General features: G+C 37.4%; 1 protein-coding gene across 3 annotated transcripts; it reads right to left on the bottom strand.

Moving 5' to 3' along the window:
* Window positions 1–4,772: 4,772 nt before the first annotated feature.
* Window positions 4,773–20,755, bottom strand: LOC6568641 (DNA-binding protein D-ETS-4). Of its 3 annotated transcripts, none has more exons than XM_001994360.3 (5): window positions 20,387–20,755; window positions 9,668–10,484; window positions 8,303–8,463; window positions 6,045–6,201; window positions 4,773–5,364 (listed from the first exon to the last, which is right to left on the bottom strand). In XM_001994360.3, the coding sequence occupies exons 1-5, from the start codon at window positions 20,426–20,428 to the stop codon at window positions 4,970–4,972; spliced, it is 1,572 nt and encodes a 523-aa protein (XP_001994396.1). In that variant the 5' UTR covers window positions 20,429–20,755; the 3' UTR covers window positions 4,773–4,969. The 3 variants fall into 3 exon arrangements, with proteins under 3 accessions (XP_001994396.1, XP_032596546.1, XP_032596547.1); XM_032740655.2 differs by lacking the exon at window positions 20,387–20,755 and adding an exon at window positions 10,816–10,900; XM_032740656.2 differs by lacking the exon at window positions 20,387–20,755 and adding an exon at window positions 10,754–10,772.
* Window positions 20,756–25,448: the final 4,693 nt, after the last annotated feature.

Raw genomic sequence — 25,448 nt, 5'->3', positions numbered from 1 at the left:
CAAAAATTGTAATTTCATTACCAGCAAACCGACAGATAGATGGACAGAGAGATAGTCAGGCAGACAGTTGGACAGACAGTTGTACAGATCAGGTGAGGCAGGCAGTCAAAAAATAAAAAGAAGAAGAAAAATAAACACGAACAAAATTGAAACACACACTTGAAAAATGAAGCCAGGCCAGGGAACACTTCCTGACTCCTGCTGTCCGCTGGCAGCAAAACATTTTTATGAATTATTGAATTGATGCTGCTTTTAGCGGCTGCGGGCGCTGACTGCGCAGTCATGGGCTGAGTGCTGCTGCTGTTGTCGTGTGCCCCAGTAGACCCGAATGCTTTGTCACTTGTTACCTATTTTTCGTTGTCACGAAACGGCGGCGACCAAAACGGCTTCTCCCTCGGTGTTTGTGTGTGTGTGTGTAAGACTCTGTGGCCAAGGTACTTAAGTTAAATGGCATACACTTGGCCAAGTCTTACCTTACCTTACCTTACCTTACCAGAATTCTACAGTGCTTTGGCTTTTCGGCCAGTCGACATCAATTTAAATTGAATTTTCACTTACCACATTTTGGTATGCAGCGCAGCTGGTCGGCAATTTGTTGCTTGAATTAGCCTAATGTAAAATTAAAGCCAATACCAACAGGACTTGCCATATAGCCACTGGCTGCCTAAAACGTTGGAAAATCTTAATTGATTAGATGCCACATTTAATTAGCGGCGGAATGTGGCTGAAACCGAACCAACTTTCGGCTCATAAGAGCACATTCAAATTTGGCGGTTGACAGCGGGCGGTTGGGTCGTATCACCAATTATGCTAATTAAACGGTACCAGTATCCAGCAACAGCAACAGCAACAACAACTACAAAGTGACAGCGACAAAGCAACAAAAGGTGCACAAGTTCATCAATGCGCGCAAAATGAGAGGGTATTTTTGGAACAAGGTCCAAAAGGGGTAACTACGGCTTAGTAAAAAATACAGGAAAAAAAATAAATAAAAGGAAAAGTCGGGTGGGCAATTGACAACCCAAGCGTAATTATCAGAATTTAGCAGCCAGTTTAGATAGAGCTCGGGGGGAGTGGGGAGGGGGCTTAGCAGCTGCAATTGACAAATTAACATAAGAATTGGGCTTTGACGGGTTTCCGCAGGGGCGCAACCTGAAAAGCAGCTAAGGGTTGGCGAGATATTTCCAAATATTTCACAGTAAATTACCAAAAACACTTAAAATATATCCAAAATTACATATTTCAGATTTTAAATAATAAATAAAATAATAACCTTGGTGATGGAGACGTCAGCCTTTTGGTGATTATAAAAGCAAAAAAGCCCGAATAAAAATAATATAAAAGCATTGAATACATTTTTTTAATCAATTTTCAGCCGCAAGCTCGCTGACTAATTAGACCTGATTTTTCACGATCAGCTTCTTGAACGTAAGTAAATAATTCACTAAAAATATGTATGTTTTGATGAAACCATATAATTTCTAATAAAGCACATCTATTTTCTAGAATCTGTAGCAGTGTCAGCTTCTGTCGCTGTGAAAACTGATTTCGGACTTACACTTTTCTTATCCCAACTCACGCCACTTTGTCGACGCCCCTGGTTGCCAGCTAAATGTTATTCGCATGCTAACGAACCTGTTGATGAGTCTCAAGCACAAATATTCAAATTTGACAGACTAGTAGATAGATGGGTGTGGCCTTGCATTGTCTGCTTAACGCTAGCTGCACTAATTCAATTAAATATTTGTCTTTGTAGTTGCCCGAAAAAGAGGGAAGAACCAAAAACAAAGGCAAAAACCAAACGAGCGTATGACAAAGACAAGGAACGGGGAATATAAAGACAAAGCATGCCAGTCTAAGGATAAACAGAGCGTCCTGCCATCCAGTCAGTCAGCCCGGTCTGTAAGCTGTAATGCAAATATTGTATAAAGTAAGCACTATATAAGGTTCTCGGCAAAATAAAAGTGAGAGCAGACAGCCAGGACTATCGTCCTGGTCGTGATCGTGGATGCTGCTTGTGCAGCAAGCAATAAATTTATTGCTTTTGGGAATTTTCCACTTGATGGCATTTAATGCGATTTAGTATTTAAATGAAGCAGCCCACGGGCAACGGCCAACGGGCACAGCTTCAGCTTCAGACTCAGATTCAGCTCCAGTTACAATCCCGACAGCATGACGACGACAACAAAGACGATAAAGTCGGTGGAGCGCAATAAAATAATCTTAGCCAAGGCCAGTAATACACATACAAAAATTATTTGCTAACTAAGCCTCATAATTTCAGCCATGTCCGCTGTAATGAGCATCATACTATTTCGCATCGCTTAGCTCCAAGCTCGGATCAAACTATCAATCCACATTGTACATATATGTATATACATATAGTATATGCATATATATACACGTATGTTTTGGCTTAGCATCCTCTTTGCATTCAGTGGAAATTTCATTTCCATTTCTTAGCTGGTTAGCGCAGATATCATTGAAAATAGTTGATTGAAAATACGCTGGCTGCAGCAGAATCGTCTCTGGCAACGGTCACACACGAGTGCAATGCCCCGCACCGACTGACAAGGCAATCTAAAAAGCTTTTTGCGGCAAGTCAACTATATCGAGGGTTGGTCCGAGAATATGTGTACAGCGTATATTCACCATTAATGTAGCCTATTATGCTAAATTTTGGGATTCATTCCAAAGATTTTTAAATCTATCCTGCTTGTTGAGTAGGCAATTAAATTGTACTTCATTAATTTGTTAAGTTACGACAATTTATTGAAATTAATATAAAAAAAAGCAGTACCTCCATCTCGGTATTAGCCCGGCGTATTTTGTATTGTGGATTAAATAAAGTAAATTCAATTATTTGATCATTTATTTTTTACTTTGTAAGGTTTCCGTTTTATTTATAAGTTAATACCATTAAGAAATAATAAATAAATAAAAAACTATTTTAAGCAAATCTGCATTGCGACATTAAAAATTATCTTATGAAAGGATACAAAAAAAATGCGGTAAAGTACGACAAAATAAAGCCGTAAAGACAATAACAATAATGATGCATAAGTCAGCTGAAGCGATTAACTGCAATGCGCTCAAAATATAAGCCGACTTAAGCTAAAGTATCTGCCGCATTACGTAACAGTCCTTAATAAGTACTTATTTGCCAACCCGTACAAATTACCACACTTGACAATAAAAATCGAACCATTTAAGTCGGCCATTTCAATTCGAAAGATGCTTTAAATACGACTCAAGCTTGTTTTGTATTAATCAATAATGCAATTTCTTATAATAATTATAGTAGATTAATGTATGATAGAATAAAATATTTCAATTTAACTCACCTATCGGATAAAATTAAATTTTCAGTTTAGCAGTTGTGTTTTGGAGTAAATTTTATTTGGGAAATATTATTTGATCATGACAATATGTTAGTTGAATAAATAAATAAATAGTTGGCATAGCAATAAGTATGCGCACACAATAGTTAATATACAAATAAACAAAATGAACGTAAATCTTATACAAAATAAACGCAAAAGTGCACAAAATGGTAATCTAATTATACGTATATCTATGTTCGTATATTTATATCTATATCTATATCTATATCTATGCATATGCAAATTTGCATTTATTCTCAATGTTTGTATTAATTTTATAATGCATTCGATAATAATGTGATAAAAATTACAAACAACAAATAAGCCAAGCCGCAAGTCACGCAAATTGTAAAATGCAAATTTTGTGAAATACAAAACTTAATTAATTGGGGGCATAACAATTGACTCTTGTTTTAAAATTAAGCAAAAATAAATAATAATAACATTATCTAGTTGACACAAACAGACAAAACACACACGCAGACATTCGTAAATTTAACCCACACCAGATGAACATATATAAATATAAATATTATTTGAATAATTGCGAAATGTGCCGAAAAATTTAGTCGAAAATTTTTTAACTTTTCATTTGGAGAAGAAAAAAAATTTTCAAGGATCACTATATCTAATTAAATGGGTCATATTAAATGTGCGTCTTATTTTAAGTAAGTTTGTAAATATATATTCGTATTCATAATCATATAATGTATTCATATACGTATTCGTTGTACAAATTGTTCGTTTATTTTGTTGTTCATAGAACTTACTTTTGATATATCATAGATATATGGTTCCTAAAATTACCGCAACACCTTCAGCTGCTGCTGCCAGCGCCTGCTGCCCACTGCCTCCACCTTTGCAGGACACCCTCCCTTGAGTGCCTTCCACTTGTGTTGTTTTTGCAGTTGTTTTTTTATGTTATGCTGACTACTTGTGTGTCCGTGTCCTCCACGTTCGCTAACTGCCACCGGCTACTAATGGAAGAGCGCAACACAACACAACGTCAACATAAACAACAAAATGCAAGAACAGCACAGAGCGGCAAGGACTCGGAAGTTTGCAAGGACACAGTGGGGCGCAACGCTCGAACAGTCCGCATTTGAATAAAGATGTCGCCGGTAAGTCAAACATATGCGTTTTGGTGGGGGCAATTGTTAAATGCCACGCCCACACTTGCAACACAAAATTGATTGCTTGCTTGAAAAGTAACTTAAAGCTGCGACAGGACGAACTTACCTTCGCCAACTGCCAACGGCTTTATCCTAAACAACTCAGGCCAAGAACTCAGGACGAGTCTCAAAAACCAACAAGTTGAACTAATGCACGAACTTACCTTCGTGCCTATGGATTATGCATATATATATATATAAATAGTTATATATATATATATAGAAATTTATATAGTATTGTATATGTACAAGCACTAAGACTCGCTAGATCCTTGGGTCTAGTCGAGCATAGTTGCGGGGCGAAGTTGGTGGGTGGTTGGTTGGTTGGTTGGGTGGTTGAATGTTGGGCTTAGATCTACCAAATAAATTAAATAACTTAGAACTAGTCAACCAGCTGGATCCAGAGCATCCGCCTCACTGATGATAGGGCTGACAGAACTGGTACACGAGACGCTGTGATCTCTCCGTCTTCTTCATGATGCCCTTCTTGTAATATTGCCTGATCGAACGCGACAACTTGTCATAGTTCATTGCCGGACGATTCTTGCGTCTGCCCCACAATTTGGCCACCCGCACAGAATCCTCGATCTTGAAAATGCCCTTGCTGCGATCAATCCAACGTATGGCCGTGCCATTCACCTGCGGCGATGAAAGCAACTCCTTAAGAAACTGCCACAAATGGATGTGGGAGCCGCCGCCATTGCGAGTGCCTCCAGGGCGTTTGGGTGTGGGCGTTGATGTTGTCGGTGTGGGCGTGGCAATGACAGGCAGCACAGCTGGTGGTGCAATCACCTCCATATCCTCTTCATCTGTAAATTGATTAATAATTGATTAGAATTTACAGAAATATTTGCAATTTATTTTACAAAATGGTTTGAATTAGCAAATCAATAACAAAATGTTTTTAGCTCTCTAAATCTATATATTTCTATATCTTTCTTGATCTTAAAATGTAAATTTCTTGAAATTAGCAAATCAATTAAATAATATTAGGTGCTCTCTTCCTCTTTCTCTTTCCATCTCTCACGCTCTTCGAAATTTATTAATTATTGATCAAAAAATTTAAGAAATATTTTCCACTTTATTTGAGTACATTTTTGGAATCAACAAATCAATAAAATAATGTTTATATCTTTTTATTTTACTCATTCTCTCTCTGTCCCTCTCTCGCTCTTAAAAATTTATTTACTATTGATGACAAATTTAAATAATATTTGACCATTATTTTAGTAAATTGTTTGAATTAGCAATTTGAATAATTTTAGCATATATCTTTCACTTCAGATTTCTATCTCTCTCGCTCTTAAAAATGTATTTATTATTGACCAAAAAATTTAAGAAATATTTGCGTATTATTTAAGTAAATTGTTTGAATTAGCAAATCAATAAAATCATATTAGTTTCCCTCTCTCTCTCTCTCTCTCTCTCTCTCTCTCTCTCTCTCTCTTTCTCTCTGTCTCTCATTACGTTTCCCTCTCGCTCTACGTACCTTCGCTTTCCTCATGGTTGACATTCGACGACTGATATGCAACCGTTGGCGTCCAGAGCAAATCATTTGCCGGCTGCGCAGCTTCCATTTGATTGCCCAACTGATCGGCATAGGACATCTTCCATATCTCCAACTGGGCGTGCAATGTGCTGCCGCTCTGCAAAAAAAAAGGAGAGAAATGGAAGAAAGCGATCGTCTAAGTATATAAATTGCAATTGAGCCCAAGTAAATCTCGCATAAATCTTAATCTTCGCCAACTGCCCAATCTAGACGGCATATCAATTCAAATTCTAACTGCTAAATGCGTGCATAAATTATTCGTACCCAAGCGCTGTCTACAGTTGCAACCAGCAACAACCAACAACAACAGCGACTGGCTAACCAACAACAAAAGCAACAAAAACAACAAAAGCAACAATAACAACAAGCACAACAACTACAACAACAACGACAGCGACTTACTTTCACCTTGCAATGTCGTTGCTGGTCGTTGGCTCAATTCAAGTGCCGACGTCTTCGTTGTTGCTGTTGTTGTAGTCGCTGTGGTTGTTGTTGTTGTTGCCGCTGTCATCTGAGCTGTGGATGTTGCTTTTGTGGCTGCAGATGAAGTTGGAGCTTAAGATGTAGCTATGCACAGTGGGTGAAGTTCCCAAGCTCACTGCTTATGTGGCACACTTAATAAATTCGATTTGTAATTGAGAAGTGAAAAATTTGCTTACAGATAAATTCTTGAATATCTAAACTAGACTATTTTTGATGTTATATATATCATATATCGAATTTCGCAGGGATTCGTTTTCAGGGACAGATTCACAGCATTCGTCAACTGAAATTTAATTCGGGTTTCTTTCTGTTGACAGTAACCGATTTTTTGTATTACAATTTAAAGTTTTAATTTTTGTTTTAATTTTTAATTTTGTTATGAAAATCCAAAATATGAAACGGTAGTTCTCTAGCCAATTTCGGAATAAATATAACGAAAAGCCAACAAGCTTCCGTAAACAGAAAATAAATCAAATTGCCGAGAGACTTGATTTATATTATTGACATATTTTTTAAAATTTTAAATCTTTAATTTAGTTGCAATATAATTTAAAATAAAAGTTGAATTTTACCCTCAGATATATGTATGCTGTTAGCAAATTTGTAAGCCTGATCCATTTTCTCTGCTCCCATATAATATGGTCATTTGATGTTGCTCGAATTCAAAATTAAATCAAAGACTCATCTTTAATTCAAATAGTTAATAGCTATTTTGATAGAGTAAATCTCTCCATTTACACTTTGCATACATTTAATGCCACCTAGATTACCGTTTGGGCCCACTGTGCATTGGATGTGACTGTGGCTGTGGTTGTTGCTGTCGCTGGCTCGTAATCAACCAAGTGCTTGTGCAGTTTCACCAAACAACCTTCACACATTCTTTCACCTTTAAAGCCATGACCACGGTTACTAATTTTTTGTGAGCTCGCTCGACAGCGCGCTCGCTGGCTCTCTCATTTCATTTGCTCGATGCTTGCCCGTTTCGGTTTCGGTCGCGTTCGTTGCTTAAGTCTTTTGTTTTCATTTTATGTTGCACTCGCAACAACAACAACAACAAGCATCATTTGATGCGTCGCACATTTCACCCAGTGGCAAATGTAATCATTCGTATATTTTTGGCAAAGTGCTGACTGGCACTTTGTGGAGCTGAGGCTCGACTTTGAATTTTTGGATTTTTGTCTTTTGGGGGAGCGCATTTGGAGTAGTTTTTGGATGCCGCAAGCTTTTTGCCTAATTGTTGGCAACAGGTTTGCTTTCCGATTTGGTCGCGCCTGGTCTGTGGGCCATGACGTCAACGCCAGTTACGAAACTTGTTTTTTTTTCTGCTGCTGTTGTTGTTTCGGTTTTTATTTATTTGTATTATTTTTTTTTATTTTTAACCCCTCTCTTTCATTCTCTCTCTCTCTCTCTCTTTCTCTCTCTTTTCTCAAGCAAACTTTAAGTTAGTTTTGTTTCGTTCATACGCGAAATTCAATTCAATTTAATTCAATCGCATTGATTGGTATTTTGTTTGGCTTCGTTTCGGCCGTTGCTTTCTGCCCGTTGCCTTTTGCTGCTGGCATTTGCATTGTCTTCTCTTCTTGTATATTATGCTTATTAGTCTACCTTCGATTTTGTAACACCCAATTGTATTGGCCAGGTTGAGTAAGTCACATGTTTGCATTTTTTTTTTTAATTTTTCTTGTTTTGTTTTTTTTTTTGGTTTTAGCTCTTACCTCTGGCAATCGCCGTGTAAATTCCTCCTCGCTGAGTAATGCCAGTGCAGCCCCATCTTCGCTGAACTGCAGCTCCAGATTGGCAGCCGGCGGCAGCTTGAACTGTGCCAAGGTGGATCGCAGCCATGCGTGTACCTGTGCGGACGTCCAACCATTTGGATCTGCAAACGACAACAACAACAATTAGAAAAAAAATCACGAAAATAAAAATAAAAAACTTTAACTGCTTGTTTACTTTTGAAGTGATGTTTATCGCAGTAAATAATTCTATCGAATTGTATAAAATAGCAAAAATTTTTAAAACTGGTTCTTGGTCTTTGTGTTTTGTTGGTGGTCAACCCATCAAAATGTAAAATAATAAGTATCACGAAAAAATTTATTTTAAAGACTTTCCGATTAATTGTTAAGCTTTACAGATAAAGCTTAACATATAATATTATAATATTATTCTAAATTGATATAAAAACTCTTTAATAAAAGTTAGTCAGCTATATAATCGAATGAAAGTTTGGATTACTTAAAAAAAAAAGGTTTGAAATTTCTATAAAAGTAAACTTTATTCTATTGAAACTATGTAAAATTTACTTTTGAAATAAATGTGGTATTATTATTTCTAAGAAAAAAAGCCACAGCCATAAGTAATTTAATATGACTGTACTTCATTATGAAAATCATAACAAATTCTAAGAAAACCTCTTTAAAAAATCAATTCAAATTAAAAACTACAATATAAGAATTAACATATTTAGTCAAAACTATTGACTAAGGCTGTGATTAAAAAAAAAAACCCCAATATAATAAATAAACTGGCAAAAAGGGTATAAGGAAGTGGTGCAAAAGTTTGAAAAACCTGTTCGAACATGCCGATTTCAGAGACTATAGCTGATCAAGATTTATTAATTTCATCGATAGCTTTCGCGAATATCGACGCAACTCGCAATACATATAGTCTTTCAATTGATATATAATGCAATTAATTATTAATTTAATTAATATCGGATAAGAAACTCCAATTTTGTTAACCAAAACGAATTGTCATATGAACAAAGAGATCTCCCAGTCTGTCTCGACTGAAATTGATTGCTGTATTGTTTTGTTCTCGAAAAAATCCCAAATGAAAATTAATAATGCCAGCTATAATTTTTGAGAGTATGCCTTTCTACAAATACATTTTTTTAATAAAGATAGTTTTTTTTTTAAATATAGGTTTTAGGAATTATTTTGTGAGAAAATTATTATGTTTCTAGTTTAAAAAAGGTGCGAAAATTCTACACACAAAAAAAGACTTCTATTAAAAATTTGAAGTGTTGGTTTGGATCACAGTCAGGTGTGTGTGTTGTGTGTGTTGTGCTTGTCTTGACTTACCCTGCGATATTTGCAGTTCCGCACAGATTGCGTCCGCCTCCCGTTTGGCATGCTCCAGGGCCAGGGATATGACCGGCTCAAAGTCACCGCGGACCTCAGCTAGGCCGCCAATGAAGGACTCCAGCGCCAGGGGCTTCAGGTTGTGCTTGCGCTGGAACGTTGTGTCCTCGAGGCACTCGCGGAGCACCTGATTATTCGGCTTGATGTCCACCTGTTGCTGCTGCTGCTGCTGCTGCTGGAGCAGTAGTGTATTTAAATCAATGAAGCTCTCCACGTCGGCATCCAAGGGTTCTGTTTTGATGCAGCCGCTGCTGCTGCTGCTGTCACTGCAGGCGGAGGAGCGGGGCGAGGGTGTCTCACAGTTGGACTCCGGCGGGGAGGGTGGCAATATGTGCAGCTCCTGCTTAATGCTTGTTGCGTCCAGCGAGGGGCACGGACTGCTCAGGCAATCGTAGCTGCCGTTATATTTGCCGTACGCAAACGTTGCAAACTCCGACTGCAACGGACTCGACTGCGGCGAGGGGTAGGCGCTGTGCGGATAAGCGGGCGGTGGCGGTATCAACTGCTGGCTGGAACCGGCATAAGCAGCACCAGAAGCGACTGCCTGCTCTTGTATATCACCGGCACACTCCCAAGCGCTCTCGATCTTGATCTGCGGTGCGTTGTATTGATAAACTGTTGTGGGTATTCCGGCGTCCTCCGGCAGCAGTGACAAATCAAAACTATCCGCATAGGCATACGCCGCATATGTGTCTGGCTGGATTATCGGGAAGGGTTCTGTGCTCAGCTTAAACTGTGTACTGCAGCTGTGCGGCATCTGCAAAAACAAAAAACAAAAAAATATATATATATAAATTAATTAGGCGCCACATTCCACAAGAACTGCTAATTGGTTATCAGACTCCACAAAAAAAAAAAGGAAAAAAAATAAATTAATGAATTAAATTGGCCAACTTGAGCCACTGTTTAATTAGCACGCTTAAAGACAAGATTAAGCCTTGTTTTATTTTCTTCTTTGTTTTTTTTTTTTTTTTTGTTTGTATCTTTTGCTACTGCCTTTCTAATTTGAGCTTGGCTGGCACCTACCTGCCCTAAATGTGGCAATGTTTGTTTTTGAATTTCGATTTGTTTTTGTTTTAATGTTTAACCTTAAGTTTCCAAGCGTTTCGTAGCGCTCTCCGTGTTTGGCCAAGCCGCTGCCGTCAAAAGCAAAATTTGTACTAAGCTCAAAATCGCATAGATTTTCACATTTATCAACTTATTAATGCCAAGCCGAACCGAGCCGATCCATAAAAACTGTGACTTCACATCACGGCACAGGCTGTGTGTGACGTCACACGCGCTACTAAATGCAAACACAAAACACAGAAACAACAACAAAAAAACCCAAAGCCCAAATGAGCCACAACACACAACACTAGTCAGGTCTCTCCAGCCTCAAGAGGGGTAGTTGAGTGTCAGCTCGTGGGTGACGAAGGGGGAGTAGTATTGAGTAGGGGTATACATTTAAACTAATAACAACAATGAGAGCCGTGTACTTTTTTTTTAATTTTTTCTTGTTTTGAGCGGCAAACAATGACGCGAGATCCAAATCAAACCTATCTGATATAATATGCACAACAGCCCCCCAGCAATGTGAATTACTTTTAGTATGAACGAATAACACATTTTCTTTCTATAGAATTATTCCATTTTTAAATAGCTGTCACAGGAAATGGGAAAACCATTTTTCTGACAAGCGCTAATGGCATGTACTAAAATTTAAGATAATAAAGTTGTGCAAGTCGATTGTAAATAAAAACAAATAAATTCGAATCTTAAATATTGATCAGAACATTTATCTCAGAGATCATAAGAGCTACAATCAACAATCAAATAGTTTTCATATTTCTGATAACACTTTGGTCACTTTTCAATACAGAACAAAAAGGGCATCTTTCTACTTGAGAGCATTTCAATTAGTTCAATATACTCTATATATTTGCTCGATTCCTACCTGTTGTACTGCAATAAATATAAATATGTTGCTATCTGTGCAGCTGTGTCTTTTAAATTGTTATTTTATTTTATTTCTTTTTTTTTTTTGTTGTATTTTTTGTTTTTTATTATCATCTACGATTTTTGTCTCTGAGTAAATGCTGAATGCGGATAAACTGGTTTTTCATTAAGCTCACAGCAGTGGCCCGCAGCCAAGCGGGTGGCAGGGTCTATGTGTGTGTGAGTGAGTGTGTGTGTGTGCGTGAGTGTGTATTTGTGCTGTGTTGTGCGCTTATTATTAATTTAACAGCTCATTCTGGATTTTCCGATTTGCAGTCTCAGCTCGGAGCCAAAGAGATCGAGGACGTCGAGGGTTGCTACTCGATGGTAGGGCGGAAAGGGGGGCGTGACTCGCTATTGCCATGCAATTTCAATGGCCAATACAAGATTGACGTCGTCGTTTGTTTAGCTTTGCAGTTGCTGTTGTTATTTTTTTTTTTTTTAGCCAGTCACGATGTTAATACAATTTTTATGTTTTAATTGCTGGCGCACCGAGCGTATGAGTGATTTTCGTTGTTAGCTTTTCTCGTCTAGCTGTTAATTGCCAGTGCTAAAACTTAGTTTAAATATTATTTAGTTGCCATACTATTAAGTTCTGTGCTTTTTCCATAGGCCCAAAAATGTACTTCACCGAAGCATCTATCAATTGAATTTGGACCGCCAACTAGAAAAATTGTTCAAGTGATTCAACAGGCTCAAAAGCACACAGCTGTTCCTGGTGTAAGCCAGCAGTAAGTGACTCAATAAAAAAAACCCATTAAATCTTTTAAGAGCGCTAATCAAAGTGCATATATGGTAGATGCTGAGGTAGAGGCTGAGGGGTTCACGGGTGTGTCAGTTAACCAATTGCTGGCTGCTATTTATAGACCATAAATACTCAGCCAGTTGCTTAGCCTGCTTGCAACATTTTATGGCTGAGAGCAATTCCTTCTTCTTAACTGTTATCATAAATTACATAAAAATCGAATAAAATGGAATGTCCCCAATTCATATTAAGGAAAAAATTTCATAAAAAATAAAGTAAAATTCAATGACACTGAAACAGTTTCCTTTACTTTCATAAATATCAAAAAAGAAAATAACATATGCGACAACATTAAACTATTAAACATATTTTCTACTAAAGAAACTTAAAGAAGCTTTCGCTTAAGTGTGATTGGCTATTAAAATACACCAATTTTAAATAAAAAGGAAAATTACCTCAGCACTCCAGCAATATTGTTTTCTTTTAAACAAAATTGACCATTCAAAAAAAAACAAATTTAATATAAAATAAATGCTCTAACGCCCTGCCGTAAATTGTTTTTCTTTTTGAAAAAAGATTTATTAAAATTTCCATAATCAAAAGACAAGTCATAAAAATGATTCTCACCAACAAACAAAAAAAAACTGATTGGCTTTTAGTGAAAAGACCTCACACAACAATGTCAAAAGCTAAAAATAAAAGCAAGGCAATTCATTTTATTTAACTGATATTACCAATTGCCCGAAATAAAATTGAAGCAAATAAAAACTGAAATTTATTTTCAATAAATATGTGGAATTTTTCAATTTGGTGAGTTGGCCAGTTTGCCAGTTAGCGAGACAATACCCACATCCTCAGAGCATTGAGTCTTGTGGCAATTAGATCATTTGGGTTATTCCGTTTCACATTTCCTGCTGGTTTCACATTGCGCTCACAAAACTCCGTAAGTTTTAATTAAATCTTTCTGTACATAGCAGCAGCAGCAGCGCCAACAATAACAATGTGAGTCTAACAAGCTCAATATCTGACGGAGTTTCCAATAGCCTACAAATACGAATTTTATTACAATGTCTGGGAGCAAACAAAAGGCTTTTTTGTATGCCGCATTTAGCCAACTTCTGGACAGCAACAAAAATACCAATAACAACAACAACTACAATAAGATCAACAACTGGAACCATATTTCATTGGCAGCTCTGACATGAGACGCCTGTCAATAAAGCTATCAGTTCAGATTTAAATAAAGCCTGGCACACACAGACACACACGCACAGAGATACATGTATTAAATGGCATATCACCCACAATAAATAAACGTCACAAATTGGTAATTTAAAAAATAACATGATATGCTTGTTCTTATTGCTGTTATTGGTGTTGCTTTTGCTGTTCCTGCTTGTTTCATTGTAAAAATAAAACAGCAGAAAAAAACAAAAAAAAATCACACAAACAAAAAAACAAAAAACAAAGCGCCGACAAATTCTAAACAGCCAGCGGCTTGGGTGTCAAAGTTGGCACAACAATAGGCTAACATGCACAACAATAAAACAACAACACTATTTTAACCACAAACAGTAATTGAGTTTGGGATTGGGAATTGAACTGGCAATATGACAGTCAGGTAATATTTTCGTAGACGCCCCAATGATATTTATAGAAAAAACCACAAGTTTTAATAGATCAATTTAAATGACAGGTCTATTTTTATAGCCATTCACAAAAGGTACAAAAATACACACAGAATTCCATATTTATACAAATAAATATTTGCGTTTGTGAATTGTAATTGCATTTGATGGCGATAGCTTAATAGCTGATAAGATTTTAAAGCTTCGCTCTTCAATTGATATTCAACTATTTACGATTTCTGTAGTATTTAATAAAAGTGATATTAATTTTTCATTTTTCAACAATTTAATAACAAAAAACTACAGATTTCCAGAATCGTTTGCTTAACAAATGTAACTTTTAAACAGCTTTAAATGCACAACAGCAAACAAATATTTAATTAAAGTATGGAAAATTTAAATTCTTAAGTAGCATAACTAAATCCTGCAGAGACCAGAGAGCGAATATTACAGACTTTTCTACACAATCGTTTGCTTAACTAAGGCAGTTTTCAAGTAGCATTAAGTGTAATAAGAAAATATTTCCTTGAGTCTTAAGCAACTTGTGAAATAAGCCTTATTCAATCATAATTGAGTTGAAATTTCTTAAACGAATACCTAATCAAACGAATAGCTAACAAACTTAACTCAATAACCATAAAACAGGATTTAAGCAATGCATACCTAAATTGAATTTTTGCACATATAAAATTAGGAACTGCATTAAAACTTCTCCGGTTGCTTCTTAAAAATAACTACTTAAGATAATGCCACTTATGAAATTATAGGCCACCAAAAATTAATTCGTTTGCTTCGTTTGCTCATATCAAAAACATCATCATTTTATGAGCTCTGACGCTCACATGATGAGAATACGATGAATTATTTATCTTAAAGTGTGTGCTTTAAATCTTTCAGTTTAATGCTTCAGTTAGCTGATTAAAATCTTAAAGTTAGCAAAACAAAGATGAAATCATAACTGAGTCATGTCAACAAACACACGCACAAACCCACACACACACACACACAGAACAAGTGTGTGTATGTTCGTGTGTAAGTTCGAACAAAAGAAAAACGGCATGAAATGTAAATAAAGCAGAAGCGTAGACCACAAAATTCAGAGCATATCTCGAGTTGGTACAGACACAAATCACACTAACAATAACAACAACAACAACAATAAAAAAATATGTATGACTAAAGCGGTAGCAAAAATTGTTGATTAAATTTTGAGTGTGTGGTTTTAAGAGCTACGCAAATGAATAAAATGAAAAAAAAAATGTCTTTGGAAATTAGCAACAATCATAATATTGAGCAATCTGTATAACAAAGTAAATTGAAATATATAGCCAATGGCCACAAAACAAGTTTAAACAATTTGTCTGACTTTGTTGCAAAGCCAATACAGCAAAATCAAAAAAATATAACAAAATTCATTAGAACAATTCTGAGACAAGAATGTTGTGCCACAAGTGTAGGTATCAGTCTGTGTGTGTGCGTGTCTCTGTGTGTGTGCGTGTCTCTGCGTGTGTGTATGTGTATGCTTGTGCTATGCTTTTGCCTAATAATCAAATCAAGTTTACGTTTTTCAGAACGTTGCTTAAAGCAGCGACAAAAGCTTTATTAAAGCGACGATCAGATAAGAAGCTGTGTGGCCAAAAAGAAACCCGCCAAAAGCCAGCTTTTATATAGTAGTAGTAGTTGTTGCTGAGTTGCTGCTTTGATTGTTGTTGCCTTAAGTTAATAATAAATGAAATGGCCAACGCCTAAGGCGAGCGCACGATCTATATAAATAAATTAAGTGCGGCTTTACAACGGGGCGCGCCCAGGCCTCGGACAAAGAAACCATTTGCCAACCTTGAGGCCATTTTAAGTGTATCAATGTGTGTGTGTGTGTGTGTGCCTCTCTCTGTGTGTGTGACAAAAGGTAGCCGTGCCCCCTGAACACCCCTGCTCCCCTGCTCAAAGCTGGCCAGCCATACAAAGTGAAGGGTAGTTGCAATTGCAGCAGCCTTGAGTGTGGTTTTTGTTGTTATTTGTGTTGCTTTGCTTTAGCTGCCGTGACCAAGTTGATGTTGATGTTGATGTTGATGTTGAATAATGGCCAAGTGTTATTTAAATTAATTTATATTTATATTTTTGCTGCTTTGAACTAAATAAAACAAACTATGCAAATGTGCAAAAAGCCTCAGGTGTTCAAGTGAGCTACCAACCAATCAACCCACCAACTGACTAACTGACTTAATGGCTGACGGAGTGACTGGCTGACGAGCCACAGCGACAATTGTCAGTTAATCTATTCTAATCGCATTATGACTATAGAAGAAACAGACATACTACTACAAACCTAAGCCCCGACTTCGATAACTTCTGAAGTGTTGTCAACAGCAACAGCAACAGCAGCAGCAGCGAAACAGTCAAGAGTCAAGAACAGGCAAGAGCATAAGTGCACAAATCCACGTAATTACACTTTCCGAAAAAAGATGGAGAAATAGAAGCATAAATGTTGATCAAGCTCCGTACGGAATTCTTAGAAAATAACTTCTTTTGTTATAAATATTTTGTATATTAAGAATCGACTTCTTAATAAAAAATTATATATTTTTATGTTTTATTAGTTAAGCTTCATAGACTCACTAAATAATAGTTTAATATACATTTTAAGTACACAAATGATTGAAATAAATATTTTCTACTTAATTTACGCATTATTCTTCCCATTTATTAAAAGTCTATGTTTTCTTCGAATTTTGTATTGTTCTCATTTATTAAGGGTTGACTTCTTCTAAAAATCTACATAAACAAATTACAGCTAAAATTTTAAGATCAGTAACTTATTCTCTTAAGGATGCATACATTTCATATTATCTAATTCCAAGTATCCATTTTCAAATAAGTTATAATTTAAACTTATTAAACAAATATAAATATAAATGTTTCTGTTCGCAATAAATTTGCTGTACTTTGTTCAATATTTACTATTTCTATTTATGTAACATTAATGGTTGATTGTTAAATAGCATGCATAGAACATAGAGCATTAATTCTGCGAGTGTATGTACACACTGTCAGATACACGTACTCACAGATACTCGCTGTTACTCGCAGATACTCGTATGCGTGGGCTAAGCTGTCACAGCGACAAGACTTATTTCTGCTTAATTTTACATCGCTCGTTAATTATATTTTTATTTTTTTTTTTCAGTTTCAGTTTTTGTTGTTTTTTTTTTTAGTTTTATTTTGCTTAGGTTTTAGTAGCAGTAGTACAAATAGATCGCAGTTCGTGACGGCGCAATTTTGAGTTGCTCTGTAGCACGGTTCAGAGTTTTAGATTTGTCGTTTGCATTGCATTTAAATGTCGACATTTCATGCAACAATAAATAGTTCTGCGCCCCACAAGGTGAAATATTTGCCAGTTTTAGTAGCCAGGCAAAACACACATGGCAAACGGCAGCCTAAGTCTGAGATATACAAATATAAATATACATACAAATAATATAAATAAATACATACTAATGATCTTTGCATTTCAATTATGATTTGGAGCTGGCCATAAGACTGCATCAGAGCATGGCCAACAGCAACTCATAGATAAGAACACAGAACGCTGTATGCAAATAATGCCGGGATGTAAATGTGCAACTGTAGCAAAGCTATAAATGTGTCAACTGTTCCGGGTCACCTTAAAGGTTGCATGCTAGCAATTGATTTCTTTAAATATGCAGAACATTTGTGCAGATACAACAATTCTTTGACATAAGCTTGTTATTATAATTAAAATAAACCATATTATAGACAAATACAAACTACCAACACGTTTAATTTTAACTCTATTCATTGGGTATAAGATTTTATAAAGTCTCTATTAGAAGTAAGTAGCAATAATTGCTTTAAATTTTCTGTTACTATGTTTCTATTATCATTATTAGTCAGTATTAATTCTTGTTGAATTCTTAAAGCTCACATCGTAAAGACTTGTTTATAAGGCGACGTTTTTATTTCTATCTATGTGAAATCAATATTGATTCATTATTAGAAAATAACTGATATATCAACATGAAGTGTTAACTAATTTTAAAATTCAATTTAATCAGTCGAAGGAGGATCTGAGGTACACAGCTCTTACTTTGTATTTTTGCTGTATTCTCAGCTGCTTACAAATATTGTACAAAATTATAAAAGACAGCCTAATTATGGCACCAGCCCTTTGCAGCTCTAACTTAAAGTGTAGTGTGATTTTGGCAAACACAGAACACTGAATATGGCCTACATTAACCATAAACCATAAACCAATCCCAAAGCTACTTAGACGCCCCGAGGAGTGCACAGCTTGTAGTTGAGGCACAGCTGTACACACACTACACACATCAGAGAGCAATGTAACCGCACTCGCACCCATATGCACACACCCACACACCCACACACACACAGACAGCAACTGCCAGAGTTGTAGATGAGGAGACCATTCCCATTCCAATGTCTAGGCACTGAACTCTATCAGACACTGGAGCTGGTCTGGTCTGATGGCTTCAGTTGCTTCTACTGACTCTAGTTTACTGCTCATTATGCAATGCACGCATTGACAATTATTCTGTGCAAAAGACAGTCAGGTAACTCTTGGCCAACTCATTTTAATTTGCATAAGAGCCACGCAACATTTACGCGATTTGCAACGCAACAATGATTACTGTCTACCTATGTATATATATTTATATACTTATATATAATAATAACAATTTGCACAACCACACCCCAAGAAATGCCAAGTCAAGTCACAAGCTGATTACATTGTCTAACGAGTTTGATTGATTTGCAAGTATTATTAGAAAAATGGCCAAAAGGGCCAAGCCAATCTGAAGTCTGCAGTAGTCTGTAAAACAGCTAACAAACTCGGCGCAATTGTTTGATTCTGTGGTGAAAAGCGACTTGAAATATTTATGTCATGTCAGTTTTTGCTTTCTTATTTTTCTATTTTTTTTTTTTTTTTCTTTCCCCTCATCTATTTTTGTATTTAGTTTTTCTTTTTTTGCTGATGCTACTGCTGCTGCGAAAGCGGTAAATGCGCTTGCATTTTTAATTGTTGGCCAGTAGTATTTATTTTATTATGTCCATAAATATAATGAGGCATCTAGAGTGTTGGTTGGCCAAATGGCCAATGGATCGCTTCAAAGTGCATTTCTAAACGCTTCTCTTGCGCTTCTTCTGCTGTCTGTGTCAACAGCAACAGCAGTAACAGCAGCAATTGGAAAACGCGAGAAGGCCGACAACAGCAAGTTGGCCAACAACGACGTGCAAAATCACTGCAGCAGACACATTCCCATCAAATCAATCAAAAATGGTAAATACAAGTTTTTTTTTTGCTGCTGCTGCAACTTCTGCTTCTGCTATTTGTTTTTTTTTTTTTTTTCTTTGGCATATATAGAGCTTAAGTAGGTCCAACAAAACTATCTGATGTGCGTCTGTCTGTCCGCTGTCTGTCTGCCATTGGAATGCACTTTCCGAGTGAAATGCCAGCTTGACATTATTGTTGTTGCTGTTTGCTGCTTGTTGCTGTTATTGTTGCCATAGTTGACAATCATTTAGAATCACTTCTTGCAAAATGAAAGCATCTTTTGAAAGTTGCTTGATGCCTGCTGCTGCTGCTTCTGCTTCTGTTTGCTGTTGTTGTAATTAAAACGAAATGCCATAAGACAAATGGAAAATGTAACTAGCAAGTGTAGCAACATCAACAGCAACTGCAGCAACAACAGCAACATCAGCAGCAGCAGCAAAATTAACAATAGCAACAACAATGGCAGACAATGCGACGCAGTGCAGACTCTCACCTAGTGACACTCATTTGTGCCTGCTGCCGTCTAGCTAAGACACACACCCACCACCTACATACCAAATAAATGTATATATACACACTCACACACATGTTGTATGTACACATTTGTATATACACATATCTGTATACGTTACTTTTGTTACTAATTTAAAGTCAGATGATGATGGCTTTTATAACGTTAATAAGCAACGCATATGGCTGCCAAAAACATTATCTGACATATTTATACATATACATATGCTGGCTGGCAATTGCGCAAATTATTTGAGCATACAAATAACAGCGCCGGATACAAATAAACAAAAAAAAATACACACACACACCCACATTTATAAATATGTTGATAAGCGCATGCGAAAAGGTTATCAGTCTGTTAAGCTTATAGTTATTAAATGAATGTGTATATATACTTCTAAAGGCACCCACTAGCGACCCAGACTTAAGCATCTCTATATATGTATATATATATATATATATGTATAAGTATGTATTTTACTTACATCAGCCGCATTTGTCATGAATATCATTTTCTCATACTCCATTTTAGTTAGCAGAGCAGCTCACTGTTAATTAACCGTTTCTAACTCTGAGCAGCTTTTGTTGCTGTATCTGAAATATTGTTTTTTTTTCTTGGCGTGTGCGTGCAAAATTTTAACGTTTGCTGCGAAAGTCTAGCACTGTCATTGGCTGTCTCGTTCTCGCACTCGACTAACACGCTCGCGCGCTCTCTTTCTCTTTTGATTTATTCGTATACAATATTCAAATGCTTAACTCGTTTCAGTTAGTATCGTTTGTGTTGCAACAGTTGTGTTTTCAATAATGTTTTTTTTTTGTATTTTATTTTTTTAATTTTTATGTGTTTTCTTTTTTGTGCATAATTTGTTTTGATTTTGTTGTTTTTTTTTTTGTTGCCTTGAGGATGAGGCCAGTTTATTGTGTTTCACAGCATTTTATTGTTAAAATTTCCACTTGCAAACTTGTTGTTGCTCTCATTCACACACACACACGCACACATTCTTTTTGCTCACACTGTCTCTCTCTCTCTCTCACTCGCTCTTTCTCTCACTTTTGTGATCTCTTTCTCTTTTTCTAGGTTTTTCACTTCTTTTTCTTTTTTGGTTTCGTCCGCTGTGAACCGTTCACAATGTCTCCACGCTCATTTCTGCGCGCAGCGTTCGCAACGATCGTGTTGCTTACCTCATGCGCAGCAAAGCTTTTGAGCCACAAACTGGTTTGAAAGCTTGCCCCGAAAGCTCTTTCCCTTTATCGCTTTAAAAGCTGCCAAATCGATCAAGTTTTCAGCCATGCATCTGATTATTGAGCTTCACATCGCGCTTAACACTTAACAACAACAACAACAATAATGCCAAACGCCATGCGAATTAGAGTTGCACCCTTTAGTTCAATTTATTAGTATTCATTTTGTTGCTAAAGAAAAAAATACTTATAAGAAATAAATTAGACTTCGACTTAGATTCAATTATACAAATTTTGTTTTAGCTAGCAGATATACAAATTCAGTTAAATTAAATAATCTATTAAAATATATATTAAGTTGTTCATTAAAAGAACCTGTAACCGAATCAGATTTTTTGCTAATAAAATCTTGGTGCATGAGTGAAGCGCTGGAACGAACAGTTATACAAGCCACTAACGATTTGTTTTCGCCTTGCTTTGATGTTAATAGCTTCTGGCTGAACGATTTGCAAAGATATACGTCGGCTTAATGATTAATTCAAACGAACTTTGTGTGAACGATTCGCTGCAACTCTAACAACTGGAAAATGTCAAGACTCAGCAGTTGGTTCGGTTTCAGTTTACGGGACTTATGCGCCGCGGGGTTGCCAGACCGCAAAACACCGACTCGAAGGCAACGTGCTTGCAGGCATTTCTCTGTGTATGACGTATGTGGGTTATATATATGTATATGTTTAAACCTACGTGTGTGTGTGCGTGTGTGTGTGGGGTGCATTATCGTTTCCGGTTCCGCTGCATAAGACTGTGGGCATCAACGTTGCCAGCGGAAGCAACAAAACGCATAAAAAAAAAGCGGAAAAAACCTCGTTGACATTTATATTTCATTGCACAATGACAATCCTGCAATTTTTCGACAAGTCATAAAATGCACATGACAACTGCAATGATGACAGCTCCAACTTTAGGCGCCAAACTCCAACTACAGCTACAACTCTGGCAACTTTTCGTTTGCCTCCCCCTCCAGGCAACACTGACAGACAGAGTGGACAATGACTTCAATGCCGTCTGCAGGACGTCTCGACGAATACATCGAAATGAAATTACGCCGCCACCCATTCTAAATGCCATAAAATTTTAAGCTGTTTTCTACTTTTGCCAACGGGCACGCAACGCTTGGGGAGCATCAGCATCAGCATCAGTGTCAGCTGCCGCAGGACAAACAGCAGACACAGCGCATTCACCGACTGGTTGCCAATGCAACGGAAAATATGAACATTAATAAATATAGACTACAACTTTTAGCACTCCAAAACTATGTGCGCCAAAAAAATAAATAAATAAATAAAAAAAAAGACACTCCCAAAATCTGTTGCACTGCATACTTAATTGATATTTAACAATTTACGATGAAAACTTGAAAAAATTGTATACAAACTTGTGAATTTAATATCGAAGGTTACAAAGATAAAAAATAATATTATTTTCATCAATACAGCTACAAAAATAATGCATGAATACACTTTATATATTTAACCAGAGGACAGTCGAACTAAATGGAAATACATGAAAATACTTTCAGCAATACTTTGAGCAATTAATCTCAAGGATGAACTGAATTAGTATGTATATATTTGACAATATTGAATTTCAAACAAAGACCTTTATATGTATTGTGTAAAATTCGATTATGGAGTTTTAGAATCATACAACGATAATTCTTTAATGGCTAATTTAATCGTCTTTTAAAACTGATTATATCCTTAAGCTGCTAGATATCTTAATTTATCAGTTACGCAGAACAATAAAATACACTCAAAATTGTAGTTGGAAAGTTGTTCAGCTTAAGAAGGCTCTCCCGGATTAATAATAAGCTCTCTCAACTTATATGCCTGGAGCCTGGAGGTGCCCAGCACTATTGTGCCAGATGATAGGCTCCAACCAGTAGACCAACCTCATGCAGCTGCAAAGCTAGCAGGGGGTCCACATACAAAACAAAAGAAAGAAGTGCGCAGCACAAAAGATGCTGCGATTAAAACTGCAGCCTGCAGTCCTTATAGCAATCATTATGCAGCACATTGCAGCAGATTGCAAGATAGAGAGCTTCCCCGCTAAACTGCCTCAGTTGCAGTGCCACCTTCCCAGCGTGGTCACATCAGGCAGCGGCACACCATGAAAGACAACCTGCTGGCTGTGTAATGAATAGCCGGAGTCGCTTATGGCCAGGGATGTCCTGCTGGGGCAACCAGGGCCGGCAGCAGCAGCTCTTCGTCGGCACGCCCACGTGCAGCATACGTGATGACGGGGCAGACGCGCAAAGACCGCGACAAACAGTGGCCGTCATGACGTCAGGTGGGGATGCCTCCCTAAACTCGGCAAGCTCCTGGTACCGATTGTTGCCTGGTGCGGGAGGAAGGGGATCACATTGGGCTGACATGAGCTTGGTCAGCGGACACAAAGATGAAAGGACATTGCCCAGCCCAACACACGGGAATGTGACAGGGATAAGCTCAGTTCCTGTTGTAGCAGGCGATGTATATTGCATGCGAACCTAAAAACGGAAGTGCCTCGGACAAGGCCACACACACTCATTCACACACACACACACACCTCCCTTGTCTACTAGCCACTAAGCATCATTTAATCAGACTGATGCATGATAAATCAGGAGCCAATCATGGTCAGGTGAGCCCTGGCAATGCTCGTTGCAACTGGACGTGCATCCACACAGCGACGGAAGCAAGCATCACACAAAATTGCTCCTAAATCAAGGCAAGGATTAATGCGTTTGTTTGGACGCATGCTGACCACAGAGGCATCGAATAGAAAAATCATACTTTAGATCGAAAGATATCCTGTAGTCATTAAAAAACAAGGTTTTTAAATTAACTTATGCATTTTGATGATTATATCGATATTGAAAGCATGTTTCCCTTTTGCTAAAATGTTAAATTGGTTTTAGTTTATAATGCATAAAGCTCTGGATATCAGCAGGGTTTTTCTATATTCTTATAATGCTGCTGCTGCTGCTGCTTCAATTTCCCTTTAAAGACTTAAACTGATTGACTTAAACAATTGTCAAACTGAACTAAACCATGATTTTTTTAATAATCTTCCAGGTATACTCAAACAAGAAATAATAGTTTAAAAATATAAAAACCTGTTTAATAATTTGTATTTATGTATTTATACATAAAACATAAAAACCTATCGCATATGTAATTATTGTGTATTTCTGTATTTATAAATACAATATTTTTAAGAGATTTCCTTTTCAAACTACATTTATATCCGAGATTATTTGTAAGCGGTCACTCTAATTATACCCTGTGTATACAATCTAAGTGCGTACAGGGTATACAAAACTAGGCAGAGAGTGTGTGTGCTCATTTTTGAAGGGATGGTCGAGCAATAGGCGGTCGATGGACTGACCAGGGATGTGCATAGACGTGCATAGAGGAACAGGAAGGAGGCGAAAGAAAACCGAGTGGCTCGTTCGATACTGATGCCGTGCAGTAAGTCGGCAATAACAAGAGTTAAACAATTTGCCACACGTTGCAAGTGAAACACACGGACAGTGTCCAGCTCGGTCGGCAAGCAAAGACATGAGGCGTGACAGCATACGCAACCGGATTGCCGGCCAACGAGGCACTTCCGGTGTAGAAGGCCACCCGTATTGATGCAGATGAATACCATTGCGCTTAAGCGATGCACAATGCCAAGCGCGCACTCCGGATGTGCCTCATCTACAGTTCCCAGTGTGAATACGACTGGTCCTCCTCCTCCTCGTCATCCTTCTTCAGCTGAGCAAACTGTTGCGCCCATCTCGCCTATTGAGTAATAAACGTCAGCCACAGGCTTATCCTTCTCACTCTCTCTCTCTCTCTCTCTCTCTCTCTCTGTGTTTGTTAACTCCACTTCAATTGGTTATCGCATGGCGCCCAATCCCAAATCCCAAGCAGTATAATTTTGGTGTCGAGTCGCAACAGTGTCACTTGCCAGTCCGCTGGAAAGCCATTCACAAATGTAATCCGATGCCCGCTGCATGGATTAGCATGGAAATACACTGAAACACGCTGCCTCTGATCGGAGCACGGCCCAATGCCCAGAAGGGTATTTTGTGCCGATTTCGTGTCGGCCATGGTAATCAACAGAATGTTCCGGCCGCTGAAGGAACAAATCGTCAATAGCATCACATCAGGCAGGACATCATTGCTGACTGCTTAACGCTCAACGCTCAACGCTCAATGCCCAACTGCCCAATGAGCCGACTCCGTTGCGTTATTTTCAAATAAATAAAAATGTTAATTTTAAAATTCTCGTTGCAGGGCCGCCCCTTTCCCCCTTCCCACCTCTCTTGCTCTGGTT

The sequence above is a fragment of the Drosophila grimshawi genome, unplaced genomic scaffold (genome assembly GCF_018153295.1).
Source record: "Drosophila grimshawi isolate 15287-2541.00 unplaced genomic scaffold, ASM1815329v1 contig_311, whole genome shotgun sequence".
NCBI classification, from domain to species: Eukaryota; Metazoa; Arthropoda; class Insecta; order Diptera; family Drosophilidae; genus Drosophila; species Drosophila grimshawi.
Note: the sequence above shows the minus strand (reverse complement) of the source record. Positions and strands in the feature narration are given on the sequence as shown.